The following is a 19,563-nucleotide window of genomic DNA, read 5'->3' on the forward strand; positions in this document are numbered from 1 at the left end:
CTGTCACGCTGTCACTCTCCTTTACCCTCTCTGCCGCGCGCCAGCCATATAACAAACAAACAGAAACACTTACCAATCCGCCGGGTGCCGGGACCCAGCATCCTCCTTTCTCACGCAGTCTGTCACTGATATGACAGGCTGCGTGAGAGAGGATGGTAAGTGTTTCTGTTTGTTTGTTTTTTTATGGCTGGCGCGCGGCACCCCTGAGACAGCGGCGCACAGTTTGGGAACCGCCGGTTTAAACTATACTAACTATAATAAAATGGTACTAGATAATTACATGCATTTCCCATTGTGTCTATGACAGAATGCCTCTGATCCCATTACAGAACTGCGAACCCCATGTGGGAAGCTAGTTGTCAAGTGGCTTACTGCCCGTCTCTTGTACTGTAGGCCTCTATAAAAGAGTGACTGATACACTTTTATTGGTCAACAGGTTCATCTTTATTAGTTTTGTGAATGATTACAGCAGAAAATCTTTTAAAAATGGTATAAAAAAGCACCCAACCCATTTTCCAACAACAAAAGGAGTGCAGTTTAGTCTGACCGGTGTGCTTTGCATGCAGTTTCTGCCCAGGGCACTGTTAAGCCCTTAAACAGCTGCATTACTGGCCACTCTGCATATGAAGGGTGTAATGTGGCTGGAGATTAATCAGTAAATCAGCAGTTCAGCTGCAAAATATGTATATGTGTTTCCATCTGTTAATTAATGTCCATTTAGATTGTTTATGTAGAACACAAGCTCAGATATGTGTACACAAATGGTTTAAACTATACTAATCATATTGAAATGGTACTTTGATAATTACATGCATTTCCCATTATCCTAGTGGGGCACTGTTTGCAGAGGGTCATTGTGTCCATGACAGAATGCCTCTGATCACATTACAGAACTGTGAACCCCATGTGGGAAGCTAGTTGTCAAGTGGCTCGATGCTCATGTCTCTATGATTGTTTTGGGGGAAACATCTTTTGCTTTATCCGTCCATTAACATCTCCTTTCTCAAAGCAAATCATCTAATGTCTTCTAGACCTAAACTGTGCTGGGTGTGGCTCAGTATTCCCAGAGGGTTGCATTCTTCACAGACTCTGCATCTGCTTTCAGGGTGCCCGCCTGGTCCCCACGTAGATATCTGCCATTTTTACCCTTGATTGCCACGCGGTTGTATTCTCTGAACTCAAAGAAGAAATCCTCTGACATGTCGCCATCTGTACAAATGGTGCCATTGCTGGAGATGTACCAGAACTTTCCACCCTGACCTAAGAAAGGGAGTGAAGAGTAGAACAGTTAAGATTACAGTCTAGACTTTATATGTTTTATCCATACACTTAGGACTAGTTTTAGACTGAGTCCTACAACCAGAATGTGTCCAGGTTTCAATTTAAGTGCAATGTCAATATTATTATATCTGATGAGGGTTCAGTATTCACTGTAGGATTTTATATTTAAGCGACTTTATAGACATGTTGAATGATGTGGTGTCCTTGGCCTCTTCATTTGTAACTGGAATGAATTATACCTACATCTCTTTCATGCTCTCAAATGAAACAGTCACATGGTCACCCAATAGAGGTGCGCAGGAAAATCTACACTGTTTGGGTACCATAGTACCCGGAAATGTGCTCAGCTGCAGGCACAATTGAATTCTTCTACCTATGGGGGGAATATAGTTGCTGGCGATATGGTACGCAGACATTGCACAATGCACATTGTCGGTAACGATAAATGGATATTTCTTTGTAAAAAGGCCACAATGCCCAGACCTAGGATAGCAGAGGCGGTTTGTAATTGTTAATCTTGTTTTACATTTTCCCTGCTTATTGTATATATGTATTTGCACTCCTGCTTGGGGTTGAGGAGAGGATGTGTTCGTTCAAAAGTGCCTACCAGCTTAAGCATCCATGATCATTTTTAATGGCTAGTAGGATGCATTCACTCCTTTTGTATATACAGGATGTGGTGGCGGTTGAGGGTGGGAGCTTGGGGAGAATCAGTGTAATTTACAATGTACCAGTAATTTATTTATATTCTCTATATAAAGCATATACAACATAGTACAAAGACATAGAGGATCAACAACAGGCAAAATACAAAACAAACAAAGGTAAAAATACAGGACATGTAAGAAGTATTAATGCAAATAACCATGAAAATAAGCATAATACTGTCATAAGACATAAAAGGTTAAGGTATAAAACAAATAAGTGTAAGAGATATATTACAAGGGTACACAGGAGAACGAGGTTGGAGCAGACAAGAAGACAGGAGAAGAGATGGCCATGCTTGTGAGAGCTTACAAAAATGTGGGCAGAGGCAGACTGGGCCACTGAGACTGGAGTAATGTGGGAGATTGGTAGGCTTTGATGAACAGGTGGATTTTTAAGGAGCATTTTAAACTTTTGAGGTTGTGGAGAGTCTGAGCATGGAAATGTATTCCATAGGTGGGGAGCAGCCTAGGAGAAGTCTTGTAGATGAGACTGGGATGTGGTTATCAGTGGGGAGTTGAGTTAAAAGTCCCTAGGAGAGTGGAGAGCATGTGTGGAGTGAGATGAGGTCAGTGATGTGGGTGGAGGGGAGGATTGGTTGAGGGCTTTGTAGATGAGGTTGAGAAGTTTGAATTGGATCATGTAGGGAACATGGAGATGAGTGAGAGAGGTGCCAGGCAAAAGGAAGTTACAGGTGTCGAGGCAGGAGATAGTGAGAGAGTGGATTAGCGTTTTGGTAGCGTCACGAGTGAGAAAGTGTCTCATCCTGACAATGTTTGGAATGTTGAAGTGACAGGCTTGGGAGAGAGACTGGATGTTGGGAGTGAAGAGTAACAGACGAGAATGTTAAGTTGTCCACAGTTTGAAGACCTGATCAATGACCCTGATTTGTTTGCATTATGTATTTGCAAAAAACAGCTGTTTTGTGGTATATACTGAGATAACCAGGATATATATATATATATATATATATATATATATATATATATATATATATATATATATAGAGAGAGAGAGAGATATAGAGAGATATATAGATATATATAGATATATATAGATATACTATGCATTGTATATAGAAAATATTAATAGGCATCTGACCTTTAATTTGATATGCTCCATTGTTACAGATGATTTGGAAGACGTCATATGATGAGCGGTTTGCATCTAGAGTGTTTGATGTTTTATGGTAGCAGACAAATCCCAGATCTCCACGCAGGACCAGTATTGGCCTGTTTATCAACTTCAATGTGAATTCCTCATCCTCTCCTGTACATTAAAGGGCAAAGATGGGGGTAGTATTTTAAGTTTCTAGCTTTAATTATATAGTCAGTCTGATTGCCAACCAACCAGTAATGCACACACCTACATTAATTAGTCTGTGATAGTCATTCTGATAAGTGCCAACATTTCAATAATTTTCACAGACTTGCTGCTGAGCCGACTCATCTAATCATGTCACATGACACTGCCCCCCCTCATCAACACCCATTTACTGAATTTAATTATACATTTTGTATATTCTCCTATTCAATAAATATAAATTTGTACAGTACAAAGAATAGGAAAAGATGGTAAGAGGCCACAAAAATAATTTTACCATTCAGTTTGTCAATATTGAAAAATAGGGAGATTTCCAGGGACACAAATTGCCAGGGAGAAATCTCTAAAACCTGGGACAGTTGTTTTTACTAGTGGGTTGTGATTGACTCCAAGGTATAACTTGCCTGTGTATGGCACTTATGCAGCTATATTCTCTGTGCATGCTCTCTGAGACCAGAGTCCTGTTAGAGTCTTTTCTCCGTTGATACTGCATCAGGGCTCGGATTAGAATGCACTAGATCTGTAAAAACGAAGCCCCCTGCACCAGTAATAATTCCCATAAGCCCGATGTCTAAAACCCAAACAGGTATTATATTTTATTGATCCAGTTCAAGTGAAATATAAGTTGTCTATATCATTATATTAAATCTTGTTTTTGCATTTCTGCAGATGCATTATTTGGAAATTCCACATTCTCCATAGAGTTTCCCGATTCTCCCATTGCCCATCTAGCTGCACCCATCCATTAGGAGTAGCACCATATTGAATTGCTTATTCATGTGCTTTTTCCTAAAACATGGCCATCTGCTCAAAAATGACTGTATTGTATGATGTTTCTGTGTTAGTAAATGAGCCCTAATGATTTTGCTTGTACCATGTTTTTAAACAAAACAAACTGAGTCAGTGCTAATCCAAACATGATGACTTGAGAAATTAGTGACTGAAATCCACTTTCCACTTGTAACGTTCACCACATTTGCTCTGTCACCTCCATTTATGAAGCATTGCTATGCCTCATAAGCTGCTCCTGACATGTCATCATTTCCCTGATCAACTGCAACCTTTGCCCAACTGGCTCTTCCTTCAATCATGTATTTCAGTGGTGAACTCTGCTTCTGAATCATTGTCCTCATAATCCGTTTCATTTTGTCCACATTTCACTACTTTACACTTTTTCTTGCTTTATATTAAGACCCTACATTCAATAATTTATTGTTACTTTCCACTTAGGACAAGTCTTCCTATTTTCCCTCCTACACCATAATATTACACAAACCTTCATACACTATTTTACCCCATACCCAACATGATTATTTCAGCTCTCCCCAAGCCTTCAGACAAAGATAGCTCAGCTTTTCAGTATAGCATATTGCTGACTAAGCCCCCTTCTTACCCCAGCAAGACCATTTATGTGTATTGTTAAACACCGCATATAACACCCTTGCAATCATATTTGTCAGTGTGACTGGTAAGTATATTTTAGGGTACAGGGCCGGGAGACTCTTTTATATGCACAGTGATTCATTCAGTGTTTTACTGAACATTTCTAGAAATAGTAAGTTCTGCTTGTACATTGGGTAGATTCTAGCCTTTTAAACTCACCAACTGAGTCACAGACAGCCGCCAGCTGTCCGTTCTTTTTCGTACAAATGTACTTCCCATTGCTGGCTTTTAGCGCAACTCTTCTGCCTCTCCATTCAATCTCGAACATTGTGTTGGCAGCGCTGTCAATGACAAGGGAATGATACAGGTTAGAATATAAGTTAATTCTCCTCTTGCCCACTAGAAAAGTCCTTCACTTACCAAAATGAATTTTTAATCTATCATCGATCATCTTTGTCTTTACAAAGTATAACTAGTTTTAGCAGACTGCACAGTTATAACTCATAGTGTGTGTACTGAAATTATGCTTGTACCATCTTCCAGATGCCATTAAGGTTCATTTAGTAATAGTGCATTTAGATTAAGTCTAACTACTGATTGGTTGCTCTGCTTTAGTGCAAAGTTTACACCTAAATGCAATGTAAGTTAATGAACCCTATTGCTTTCAATAGTATTCTGGCATATATGGTGTTATATAGGAGTATATAATGTCACAAGACAAGGGAAACCAGCACATAATTCATGGGCCCTGTAGATATTAATCTGCAAATGTTGACTACACACAGTGGAAGCAGCCGTATTGTGCGGTAAACCAGTAGTCATGAGAAAACAGTCTATAAGCTTACTAGGAACCAGTGACAGCATTGAGGCATATAGATAGGTTCCATTATCATCAGTATGGTTTAGATCACAAAGTTCCATTGTGTGATCATGCAATAAAAAGAAGTCAGTGATGGAATGTGGATATTTAAAGTAAAGAAAAGTGGTAGAGTATAGGTGACCTATAAGGGCTTGTTTATATTGTGCATTTGTCTGTGGTGCATTCAAAATGGGGAAACCCCATTTAAACTGAAGCAAATATAGAGCAGCGACATTGACCAAAACCACATCTGACAATGTGTGGGCAACATGCAACTGACTGTTCTTCAGGCTCTCCAAGTGAGTCTTAATTGAACGGTACTTACATTTCAGTGGCTGTAGATTGGATTCCACCATGACTCACAAGGGTCCAATACTTGCCAGAATTAGTGTGAAAACTACATTTGTTAGTTTCTTTATCAATTTGCATTTGGAAAGTTTCAAAGTCTGTTTCTTCATCTTGGTTGGCAGAGACATTTATGCCTAAAATGTAAAAAAAATTGTTTAACTTGAAGTGGAACTAAACCCCCTGAAAAATGTTCAGCCATTGTAGAAAAAATCAATCATAAATTGCTCATAGTGCAGCACATTTCTGTGACAGTCTGTCACACATCTGTAGTCAATTAATGTAATTATTAATGTTATTTATGTTCAGAGCATAGTTTGTGCAGTAAAATGAAATTTTATTTACACAATTACCAATTTTTGAAATGATCCATTATAGCAAAGCTATGTTATTCTATAAATGATTTTACAGTATCAGAATGTTGCTCTTCGTCACACAGAGGACACTTTTATACAAATTGATCTATTAAATTGGCGTAACCTGCATTATTGTGACATAACATATTTACTTTGTGTATTAGTCCTCCTGTTGATACTATACAGCTGCTGTGGGAAGCCCATGCTTAGTGATAGCGGTATATGTGCCTTTACCACCTTGGGTTGCTACCTGCAGTTTCCACCTGAGCAGTTGGGTTTCTAGATTTCTTGTTTTTCAGAATACTGCTCAGTTTTCAGTGATCTTGAGTGCAATCTAAGCCATATTGTGAAGAACCAGAAGCTAATATCTATAATATAAATGTCTAGTGGCGTGTGTTAGTCTGTCTGTGTGTGGAAAAAATAAAACCAAGCTGCAGCGCCACCTGCTGGGCGGAGTTATATACTGACCTACTAAATTCTTAGTGTGTGTGGGGAAAAAAATTCAGAAAGGGCTGAAATTTGGTATACTAAGATGTTTTTAATTTGTTAATTGTTAAAAGTGTTTATAAAGATTTTGAAGGAGAAGTGACAGTGGGGAGTGGTTAGGGGTTGAGGCCTGGGCTATGGCCCAAATGCATGACAAGAACCTTTTTAACACCTTAAGTAGCTTGATTTGACTAGAATGCATGAGTATCATGCACGGGTTAACTTGTACATATATATATATATATATATATATATATATATATATATATATAGTGTCTCTGGAAAATCCCTATAACTACAGTTGGTGCATCAGTTGTCTCCCATGATATTGCCTTATTTTGAGTAATCCTAATCTAATTAACTTCTAGAAATAAAAGTTAGCAGCTGGTTTGAGGAACTTTATTGAAAACCCTGAGGATAGCATTGAGATACCAAGAGCTCCATCTATTATTGATCTGAAGCATAATAAACCTTAAACCTTTAGCGCTTGGGGCGAGAAGCAAAACTGCCACCCCCTAGACATGAATTGTAACCAAATAAAGCTACAATATTCATGAACTGATAAACTGCGCCCCCATCAGCTTTGCGCACTGGGCAGTCACCCCTCTCGCACAGCCTTACTTACAGCCCTGCCAAAATCACTGACTGCCTCTCACACTACTATTACTGTTTGGTATGCACCAGGCAAAAGGCAAGCCTAGTAACACTACCCAAGTATTGCACAGCAAATGCCACTTGTCAAAGCTATGTTCAAGTGACAGTATCAGCAGTATTTGTGTGTAAGGCCATTTTCAACAAAGTTTAACCAGTCATTCACAATTCACAGGTATTTAAAGTGTAATTGAAGATCATAAGAATCAGAGGCCTATCCAAGAGTCACCTAACAGCTTGCTCCTTTCTGACTTCGCAGTGATTTTCTTTCTTGTGTGTGTGTGTCAAGATGCTGAATAACTGCATTGTTACTACATGGATACCATGTGACAGGAGCAATATAGTAAATATGGCATTTGGTACAGCAATTTCCGTTCATTAAAACAATTTTATTTTTCTGAAGAAATACAAACTCCCATATACCATACTTGGCCATTCCGGGTAGGTGTTCCCGCATCAAGCGTCGAATTACATCATTTTAAACCCATCTATAAATATTCCTTATGTTTTGTCACCATTTTCACTTATGTGGTCGGGCACTTTTAGTGTTTAACACTTGCTTAACACTTGCACATTTTTATAGATATGGGATAGAGAACACATGGTCCTTTATGAAAAGCTGCATATAGATGTGTTCACATGATTTAATATTCTCTTTCTCATAAGGAAGTTTAATTATTCATAGATTATCAAACAAAAAACTTTTTACACAATACAGGGCTGCGTATACAACAATTACATTGCTGCAAAAGCACATTATGATGAGGCAAGAAAATGTCAAAACCAAATTATAAACGCTATAAAAAAACAAAAAAAACCATTTTCTCCATTGCCACCTGAAATGCTCACTGTCCATTTTATGTCTTTTAGGGCCTAAAAGCTTGATTGACTTGTTAGGTATTAAATTAAACCAGATCAAGACAATGCTAGAGTTAAACAAACACTATGACCCGTCAAACCTTCTCTAAGCCACTGACTGAGGACTTGTAATATAAAGATAATTGACTGTTTCATGGCAGGAAAGGCTATGCAAATACATAATTCCAGTTTGGAATTTCTAGACTGTCAGAAAACTAATGAAGAAATTGAAGATAAGGGTGAGATCTTTAAGAATCTGAAAAAAATCATTAGATAAACCAGAAACTTTTTAGATAAAGCAAAGATACATTTGGAGAAAAATAGGTAAAACATTTGAAGAAAAGAACACCTTGCCAATAGCATGGGGTGGATTTGCTATGCTTCAGGCTCGTGTGGACGTCTGTGTCACAGGAAATATAGAAGGCAAATTTGTATGTGGACAAACCATGTTACAATGTAAGGGGTGCAAATGCAATTTTTTAATGCTGGGACAATACTTTCTGTTTTTGCATGTAGCATACAAATAATAGGTAGCTTTATATTAGCACTGTGATTTAGCTTTGAACAAGGACATGTACCCCTCCCAGCTCTGTCTGCACATTTTAAATTTGTTCCCACTCCCATCTGCAGTGCAAAATTGTGCCTTCTAGTTGGATTTATTTCTAACTCTAAATAAGACCCTTATTTAGAGTTGGACCCTCTGGACATATGCTGAAAAAGATGTACTCAAAAAAAAAAAAAGAAGCATACTTACATGTGTATGTTTAGTCAGTCATATCATCATCACCATTTATTTATATAGCGCCACTGATTCCGCAGCGTTGTACAGAGAACTCAATTACATCAGTCCCTACCCCATTGGAGCTTACAGTCTAAATTCCCTAACATACACACACACACAGACTACGGTCAATTTTGATAGCAACCAATTAACCTACTAGTATGTTTTTGGAGTGTGGGAGGAAACCGAAGCACCCGGAGGAAACCCACGCAAACACAGGGAGAACATACAAACTCCACACAGATAAGGCCATGTTCGAGAATTGAACTCATGACCCCAGCACTGTGAGGCAGAAGTGCTAACCACCCGTCATATCAAGATACTTCTAACTCAAACACAGTAGTATTTGTGTCAGGTGTACAAGTGTATATACTTATGACCCATGATATAGAGATGTGGCTTGGCAGTGTTAGTAGTCACATTACCCTATTTGTACACAATATAATAATGTATAAAGTGTTATATTCATGTGAGAGAATAGTGTCTGGACTGTTATTAATAATGTGAAAGTCGCATTCACATATAAAGTGTAAATTAATACAAATACCTCCACATTTGTTGTTTACCCCTTTAAAAATCCAATGGGAATCTTCTTTCCTGCAGTAGTCCAAATGGAAATGACAAGTGATGCAAACAGAGGGCCGTGACTTGATATAATATTGCCACGACACTAATAAACTATCATCAGCAGGAAAGGTCAATGCAAACAGCCAATCCCAAGTGATAGTGCTGCTGATGGTCACCATTGTTTATCTTTGCATCAGCCCTCACAATACCTGCAAAAGCACTGGCGGATCCAGACGGGGGCAAATGGGGCAGCAAATCCCCCCCCAGCAGCAATCTTCATACCTTAAAATTGCTGCTGAAAAGTACAGTCATCGGGAATTAACGGGGCGTTTCAACCAATCAGCGTGAAGGAGGGGCATGGCTATGCAAAATCGCCCCCCCTAAAAAAAATAGTCTAGTTCTGCCCTTGTACAAGAGAGAAGCCTCCAAAAAGGAGTATCTGGCTATACGCCCACATCTAATTATGTCAGATTTACCTGAACACACCCTTACTTAAGCTTTCCCGACCCCGCACTCATCATTCCGCCGCTCCAGGTGTAAGGGGACTTAAGAATGCGATCTGCAATGAACTGAGCAAAATAATGCTATTCTGTTTCAAAACTATTAGAACCCTCTCTGCAGTCTATGTTAACTGTACTCCATACACAGTGGAGGCTATTTATGAACCTAATTAGTAAATTATTTAATTCTCTCACATGTTGTTCCTAGGAACAGACGTGGGTATTTAAACTGTCAGGTGCACAGGAAATGTTCATAGGACACCCAGGACTCAAGACAAAAAGGGGTGGAGTTTTACATAACTGAGATTGGCTTAGCTAACAACACAATTATAGAAATGCAGAAAACATGCTAGTTCTACACATGGTTCCCAAGAAAGATGCACCATTGGGTACATTATTAAACTACAATTTATATTACTTTTTAAACTAGTCTTTTTTTTTCTTGCATAATTTTCTGTACTGCAGGTTTTTTAGAATGTTACTCTATATACTTTATTGCATGTTACATTACTTGTTTACAATCAGTTTGCATTCTCATACCATTATTTCTTGTTGTTTCAGAGTATGAACATAACATACATAATTAGTCAGCAGTAAACGCATCATCATAGTCAGTGGTACAAAGACTTTATTCTTTTTTGGTAACAGTTATCAGATAAACTGCGTTTAATCCCTTTTGTGACATGCTATGCTAGCCTGTCATTACTAACAGCCCTCACAAATTACTTCCTGGAGCGTTAGCTCATCACTGGCTCTGTGGCACTTTCCTGCACCTACTTTGCCCAATCCGGTAAGTCTGCAAATTTCATCCCTAAACAATTGGCACTAATTGAGCCTGTTAATCTGATTGCCGCTATTTCCATCTGGCTGGCTGTTCCAGCACTTGCGACCCTCACCCTCATTTAATCTTGGCTGTTAGCCTTCATTTGGCATAAGCAGCTTTGTGCAAGCTCAGCAGACCTGAGAATGCATTTAATGGCCCCTCCTGAGCTGAAAAGGACATTGTTTCCTTGTAGACATCGGTTGTCTTTTTACATGACCAGCACAAGAGTATGTGAAACAACATCAATAAATAGTTGTAATATCAACAATGATCTGAATTGTCAACAGTATGTCGTTGAAAACAGTAAATCCTTAATTCCTGGTTAAGCACATGCTGATCTTAGGAAATATACTATAGGAATAGGATTTTTTTTCTAATATTACTCCAATTCTTCCACAAAATGTATGAAATAAAAGATATTTTGGTATTTATATGTATATGTATAATTTGGTTTGCAGTGGAATAAAACAGAAAAAGTTTATAGCTTATTCCACAGAAAAAATCCTTAAATGGACTGGACAACATTATTGGCTTTTAGAAGTAGTTACAAATTATTAGGTTTCAAGCAGGTGATTCTCCTTCACTTTGGAACTGAACTCACTTGTGGTGAGTAGCTGGTGGTGACAATGAAAAAAAATCACTCATAAAACAAGCTTGAATACAGAAAAGGACTCTTGTTTCGTGTCACTGTGTGTACTGCAATGAGCATGGAGAAAATGAAAGAAAGCCAAAGAACTGTCTGAGCAAGCCAGACAGAAGATGAGCCAACAATGGACATTCTCAAGGTACAAATCAATCTCCAGAGACCTTGATGTTTCCATTTCCACAATATGTAATGTAACTAGGAAGTATATGAAGCCCATGGCACTGTAGCCAATCTCCCTGGAAATTGATGCAAGAAATAATTTGGTTGGTCCTGACAATTGCAGCACAGGATTGTTCAAATGGTGGAGAAAGCACCTTCAACAGCTACCAAACATATTCAGCTGACAACAAGGTATGACAGTTTCGACTCACAACATCTGTTGCCAACTCAATAAAAGGGTGTTATGTGGTAGGAGGCCCAGGAGAGGGGCCTCATCGTTGAGAGAAAGACATCTGGTGGTACATTTACTAAACTGTGGGTTTGAAAAAGTGGAGATCTTGCCTAATGCAACCAATCAGATTCTAGCTGTCATTTTGTAGAATGGACTAAATAAAACACTAGAATCTTATTGGTTGCTATAGGCAACATCTCTTTTTCAAACCCGCAGTTTAGAAAATATACCCTTTGGAGTTTGCCAACACACACCTGGACAAGCCAAATTCCTTCTGTGAGAATGTCCTGTGGACAGATGGGACCAAGTTAGAGGTTATTGGTAAAGAACAGCAAAATGAAGAATTCAAGGGAAAGAACACCATCAAACATTAAGAAGGATAATTGATATTTGGGGCTGCTGTCCTGCGTCTGGTATTGGGTCATCATGAAAGCTGGAGATTATCAGGCCATTTTGTGTTGCAATGTTGAGCCCAATGTCAGAAAGCTGGGTCTCCATAAAAGTTAATGGGCTATTCAGCAGGAAAATAATTCCAAACAACTTAAAAAATAAATATGAAGAACAGTTGCACCCAGCAATTGTTCAAGACAAGATGCTGGACAGTTCTGAAGTGGCCAGCAATGAGTTCAGATCTAAATCCCATAGAACACCTGCAGAGAGCTCTGAAAACAGCAATTGGGAGAAGGCACTCTTCAAATCGGAGATAGATGCAGCAGTTTGCACAAGAACAGGGGACCAAACTGCCAGTAGAGAGGTGCAGGAAGCTCATCAATGGCTATAGGAAGCAGCTGATTACAGTTAATATGACCAATGGCTGTGCTATAAAATATTAAGTCTAGAGTGTGAATAATGTTGTCAATGCCATTTTTTTTTTCATTTTCTGGTTTAAAGGGATATACAACATTAAGTCAGAATGAAAAACAATGGTTCTGTAATACTATCAGAAAGAATTGTGGAGACCAAACACTATTGTTATTTTCAGCTTATGTTTAGAAGAAATTGTGAGTTATTTGATAAAAGTGCAAGGGTGCCAATATTTTTATCCATGACTATGCTTCAGAAATGTGATTTTTCAAAACCTCTGGAATTACTGACCACCTCAGGAAAAGAAAATTACAGATAAGCATGCTAGTCATATACTGTTGTACACTATATAAGAAGGCTATAATATACATATAATTTCTATACATTGCTTTATTCTCCTTCCTTCTCAGTTTTCACTAAAGTCTTTAATATCATCTAGGCATAATTGTTTATTGGTAAAATGCACCAGCTTGGGAAAGTCTCAAAGCCAAATCCTGCAAAGAGAATGTATAGGTAATTCATACTCTCATGCATCTAGCATTTCAAAAGTCTAAATAGGGATTCTTAGGGTTTGCAACAATCTTTTTCTTACATTCATAGACCCACATTGGCAGACTCTGGACACAGCGTCCACTAAAACACAAGCTATTGTACACAGCTACAAACAGCACAAAAATACTAATACACTAAATGTACAGAAGAGATTTTAATACACAATCAACATCTAAACATGTTTATGAGTCAATGGGAGACTTTATTACACTGATTCAGTTGTTCAACCACTAGGCTGAACAAAGTAAATGCAATGTTTGTATTTCCACCTACAGCTCCAGGTAGAATGATCATCCTACACATGTAGCAGTAATGGTCATCATTTAGTCTGCTGTTCTTTTGTCATATTTTGGTCTTGTAAAATTATCATTTTGGAACCCCACAATCTAAAATTGTTTTGTGTGTGGAGAGCTTTATCATGCATCATTGATCAAATCTATAAACAAAATAACAGTCAGTTGCCAATGAGTTAGTCCTGTGAGGATGGTAAATTGCCTGAATCAACCAGTCATTTTACCAGGTGTAAGCTCGCTATCACTACGCATAATCAAAATCCAATTATATTGAATCAGATTTGATTCACTATTAAGGAAAACCAGATGAAATGATGAACGCCATCAGTGGGCACATAAGGTCAACACTTGACCAGGAAATATAAATAAATGCAGTTGGCACAAAAAGATCATTGTCATTCTATTGCCAAGTCCCTAAACAACCATATTTGTTCATTTTGTCCCTCTACATGCTTCTTAATTGCCCACTGCAAATGGATGAACTGTGAGATCTACCATGGATTCTGGCAATGTACAGTACAAGAAACGTGTCTAGTATGTGCACAAGAAAACCTGTCAGCACTATAAGTAAAAGCACTACAACATAGCAGAACAGTACTTCACTTAATGATAAGAGCTGAGAGCACAGTCTATCTGCAGCTCTGTTAACAAGCAGCATTTCATAAGATTATATGTTTAGTCTATCTGTGTTAATGTTGGTGTCTGTCTATGTTTGTGTCACCCTGTCTGCCTGAGTTTATATGTTTCAGTGTGTGTATTTTCTTTAATGTGTGTTTTATTCTCTATTGTGAAATATACTGATATGAGAAGTGACCTTGACTTGTTTATCTGGTCATAGAATTCCTCTGTGACTCCTAATATTCTTTTATTTCACAGTAGTGGGTGTATTATCTTATATAGAATGCTACAAGCAGCCCAAAAATAGCAGTTGTTGTGGCTGCCCATTGTTATGTTCTTATTGTGAAGACATAGAGGAATATTTTAATTCTTTGCAGAACCCAATCCTCATAGCACTAAGGAGGTGGGGTACTGCAGTGCCACATAAGGTAAGCAGCACCACTAACTTAAAGTTATACACTAATGGTTCCCATTCAGAGTGTGATCATGCCTGGGCTCTTCCTATACACTTGTCCAGTGATGATACTGAGATCTCTGCACCGCACATTATAGTACACTGTTGGTATCAGCAGGGAACCCTAATTACCTCATCACCAGATTTTACTTTCAGGACCGGGAGGCTCTGGGCTTTTCAAGACAATGCTATCTGAGCTTATGTATTATAAATAAACAGTTACAAACTGAAATATAGTAATCTTATATATAAACTATGTTTTATTGACAAAACTTCTAATAAAATACACTTCTTTAGTATTCTTATAAAAATTATAATTCAAAGAATAAAATTAGTTGTTTATTTAATATTTGTATACATGTTGTTATTCCCCATCTAATGCCCATAATTAAACAATACATTTACTCAACTATGCTACCAAATTAAATAAATATATGCTGAATTAATCTGTGTTACTCTGAACATGATGTCTGATGATCGTAAATGCTATTTGTATTTTATTCAACCACTTCAACACTGAAGACACCAGCAAATTGATGAGCAAGAGTTAAAACATAAATTCAATAAAATGATTTGTGGTGCTAAAATTGCCCAAATGGCACTGCCCTAAATCTGTACTTTCTTTCTGTGCACAAATTGCTGTACAACTTTTTTTTTAATAAATTCAGTATATTACTGTATGTTGCTTGTTGTGTACATCTGGGGTGTTTCACTTTTTTGTTTGGGATCCAAATTACGGTATCACTATGAATCAAATTACTGTCCTGCCTTTAATTCTTTTTTTTTTAATCAATGTTTTTATTGGGTTTTGCAAAAATAAAGAAAACAGATATGGAAAATGAGGGGGATACAGAAATAAAAAAGGGTGCGGTATAAAGGGATGAAATGTAAATGACAGTATATATAATCAGAACAATAGAAATATGCAGTTAACAGCAGGCATAGTAACAAAATAAAGACGTGGGAGGGGTAAAGACAAAAAGACGTCAAAGGGAAAGGGGGAAAGAGTAGAGTAAAGAGAGAGGGAAAGGGAGAGGGAGAAGTCACGGCTCAAAGAGGAGTAAGAGAAAAAGGAAATATAAGACCAATAGAGGAGAGGTCCTGTAGTTCTCAGTCCAAGGACTCCAAACACAGGCAAATGTATCTGGGGTGTGATAAAGGATGCTTGAGATAAATTCCATTTGATAAACTTGCCATACTCTGTTAAAAAATAAATGGAATTGAAGGTGGCTCTGGGTTTTTCAGGAAGAGAGCAAGTTGGCATTTTGTGGCGCTAAGAATATATATAATAAGCTTCTGTGTATATTTAGAGACATCAGGAATATGGCAGGGCAACAAAGAATAGGAAAGAGAATTGGGGATGGTGACTTCCGTGATATTGGTGAGCAATCGATGATTAGACTTCCAGAGAGGAATCAATTTCGGGCAATGCCACCAAATGTGAAACGGTACCAACGTGACCACAGAGAAGGTTCAGCCTTTAATTGATAATGAACTTTCTTTTAATGACTAATATAGAAATATAGACAGACGCAAGATAAACACCTCTATCGGTATTAATCGGTGTTGCCACTTAGGTGCCACTGATCTCAAAAAACTTACGCAACTGACATGTAAGACTAGAAGTTGCACCTAATTATTTCAAACATAACTCTAAACCTAAATATGTGCATAACTCAGGGCATGGTTAAAGTTAATCTCTGTGATTTTGCTGTTCTGTACTTGTATGCCTCTGATCTGTTTCTTGAAAGAGGCTAAATGTGTTAGGTACGTACAACTTGGTTCAATGTTACACGACGCACAAAATTTCAACGCACAAACTTTGCACCCAACTGAAAATCAGGCCCAGTGTGGTTAAAATAAAAATTGCAATAGTATATAGTGCTATATTTTTATAGTTTATGCCTTTTTATAGTGTACCATATTATAATTGGTTATAGATGGCAAGAAAGCACAGGGAAGTCGGAGCATGGGAATTCTGTCAGCTACTGCAAGCATAATGTCTTACAGCCTAGACCCAAAAGCTATGGAGATTGACCAGTGGAAGCATTTAGCGATTTTATCCACTAGAAAGGAGGAGGGATAGGGAAAATACAAAATCAATAAACAGATAACCTAGTTAAGAACCCCTCATTTAATAACAACTTAAAAATCGTCATTGCAAATAACTATTAGCTGCATCAAGGTTTGTCATATCAGTCATTTAAAATAGAAAACATGAAATTTACATACTACACACCTGCATTGCAGTTAGTTTTAGTGCTTGCTGTATGTTTGCATACCCAGTAGCAATTGCATGCACGCTATCAGTCTTAACTGTAATGCAGATAGGTAGTATGTGTATTTATTTGTGTCTGGTTCATTTGGTTACCCTAGATAAATTTGACTTTTAAACAGTTAAGATATTTTCAACTATGCTGGTCAGTACTGGGAACTAAGCCAGCTTGGTGGTTGCTACTAGTGGCCTATGACAGGGTATCAGATGGGACAAATGAGAGTTGTGTTACTTGTTGCAAAGGCTTGGAGAATCATCTTACACATTATCCTGGAACACTTGCTGAAAGGATTACTGTCCAGTTCAGAAGGGCTCATTTACAAACATTGCATTTAGATGCGGAATTTACGCTGAACCACAGTAACCATTCAGCATTTAGCTTGCATCTGTATAGTGCAAGTTAGATAATAAAAGCAAGTGTCTGATTGGTTGATCTAGTAAAGTGCACATTTTCACCTAAGTGCACTGTTAATAATAAGCCCTATAATACACTACATGGCAAAAAGTATGTGGACATCCAAAGATCACAATCATATGGACTTCTTGAACACTTCATTCCATTAATATGGATTTGGACCCCCCTATAACAGTTTCCATTCTTTGAAACATGGCTGCAGGGATTTGCATCCATTCAGCCACAAGGCCATTAGTGAGGTTGTGTAATGATGTTGGGCAATAAGGCTTGGCTTGCAGTTGGCATTCCAATTCATCCTAGTTTTGTTTGATGGGGTTGAGGTTAAGGCTCTGTGCAGGCCAGTCAAGTTCTTCCACACCAAACTGGGGAAGAGGGGGCATTGTCGAGCTGAAAATGCCTTTCCCAATCTGTTGCCACAAAGTTGGAAGCACACAATTCTCTAGAATGTAAGTGAATCCTTTAGCATTAAGATTCTCTTCACTGGAACTAAGTGGCCCAGGCCCAACTATAAAAAACAGCCCCAGACCATTATTCCTCCTCCATCACACCTTACAGTTGTCAGTACTCATTCAGGTAGGAAGCATTCTCATGGCATCCACCAAATCCAGATTTGTCCGTCAGACTGCCAGATGGAAAAGCTTGATTTGTCACTCCAGGGAACACTTTTACACTGTTTTCACAGTCCAATTGCGGTGTGCTTTACACCACTCCAATGTACGGGGTAGCGCATAGTCATCTGAGGCTTGTGTGTAGCTGCTCAGCTATGGAAACCCAATTCGTGAAGCTGTCGACGAACAATTCTAGTGCTGACATTGCTTCAGTAATGGAATTCAGTAATGAGTGTTGCAATCGAGGATAGATGATTTTTACACTTTTTGCGCTTCAGCAAAGCTTTTATGCATTGTTGAGTTTCTGCCTTCAAATGCTTTTAAACACAAATTGCATGTGAATCATATCAATGGCTTAGGCACACACAACTTAAGAGATGTTTTGTTGAAAGATTATTATTGCTTATTTTTTTCATTTTTAATGAATAATTTGATCAGTGGTGCATTGGAGTTTGTTAATACATTAAAGTTGGCTTTACTTAATTTCAGCCAATAGCATTACATCTTATTTTCACATTACATACTTCCAATTTATTTAGTAATGGTGTAAAAAGTCAATCAGGTTCAACTTTTCATAAATCTAATTGTGTTGACCCAGAGGAACGCAAAACAAAAGTCCGGTTGACTATTTAACCTCACAGGGGAAACAATTCTTTCCTGACCCCAAGGCCTTCCCTTGACCCCCAAAAATGTTAATCTGCTAAATTTGCTGGATCCAGCACCTCTATAATCTCCTGTACCAATTATTGCTACATATATTATTTCTGTTATAAAATACATCCAATCCATTTGTAATTTATTCATATGTTGATGGTGAAACTTTCTTTCTCCTATGGCCCCTCTGTCCTTTGTATGGTCCTTGATATGTAAACTAATTGAACAAATCTTTGTATTGACTTATATTTACACATATTAATTAGGTCCCCTCTAATAAACCTTTTTTTCCAAAATAAACAAAGCTAGTTTTTCTAACCTCTCTTAATAATGTAAGGAAGCATAACTAGTGACTTATACCATGAAATTTATATTACTATATAGATTTCATCATGTGCATTTATCTTTACTTTTATACATCCCAGGATTTGAATTGCCTTTACAGCCACTGTCTGACACTTTGTGCTGCTACTCAGGGGTCTGTCAATTCGCATTCCTAAGTCATTTTCCATCTAATTTGAAAGTAGTGTAATTATTAACACAGCCTAGGTTCAAAACCCTACATTTATCTACATTAAATATAATTTGTCATGTTACAAACAGTTTGTCTAAATCTGTCTTTAGCAAGGTAATATCCTTCTGTGTTAATAACCTCACATAGCTTAGTGTCATTAGCAAATATGGACACCTTATTTCTAGGCCATCTGCAAGGTCATTAATAACAAGATTGAAAGTATAAAGCCCAATACTGATCCCTGCAGTATCAGACTAATAACTTTAGTCCATTCTGAATGTGTTCTGTTTATTACTATTCTATCAGTTTCTACCTATGTACATACTTTTTCCACTAGAAGCAGTATCTTATGTACAGTACTAGACTGTTATAAAGTGTATCACAAAATTCATCAATATCTTCAAATTAGGCATTTTTATAA

The 19,563-nt window shown here is 37.8% G+C and overlaps 1 protein-coding gene across 1 annotated transcript in view; it reads right to left on the reverse strand.

The window, feature by feature from the left end:
- Positions 1 to 420: 420 nt before the first annotated feature.
- FSCN2 (fascin actin-bundling protein 2, retinal) overlaps positions 421 to 19,563 on the reverse strand; it is a 37,813-nt gene continuing 18,670 nt past the window's right edge. Inside the window, exons 2-5 of the mRNA XM_075216879.1 lie at positions 5,877 to 6,033; positions 4,912 to 5,033; positions 3,088 to 3,255; positions 421 to 1,260 (exon numbers count right to left, since the gene is read on the reverse strand). Of these exons, the coding sequence (XP_075072980.1) occupies positions 1,055 to 1,260; positions 3,088 to 3,255; positions 4,912 to 5,033; positions 5,877 to 6,033 (653 nt within the window). The 3' untranslated portion in view covers positions 421 to 1,054. The remainder of the gene's footprint in view (positions 1,261 to 3,087; positions 3,256 to 4,911; positions 5,034 to 5,876; positions 6,034 to 19,563) is intronic.

The sequence above is a fragment of the Mixophyes fleayi genome, chromosome 6 (assembly GCF_038048845.1).
Source record: "Mixophyes fleayi isolate aMixFle1 chromosome 6, aMixFle1.hap1, whole genome shotgun sequence".
In the NCBI taxonomy this organism is placed as follows: Eukaryota; Metazoa; Chordata; class Amphibia; order Anura; family Limnodynastidae; genus Mixophyes; species Mixophyes fleayi.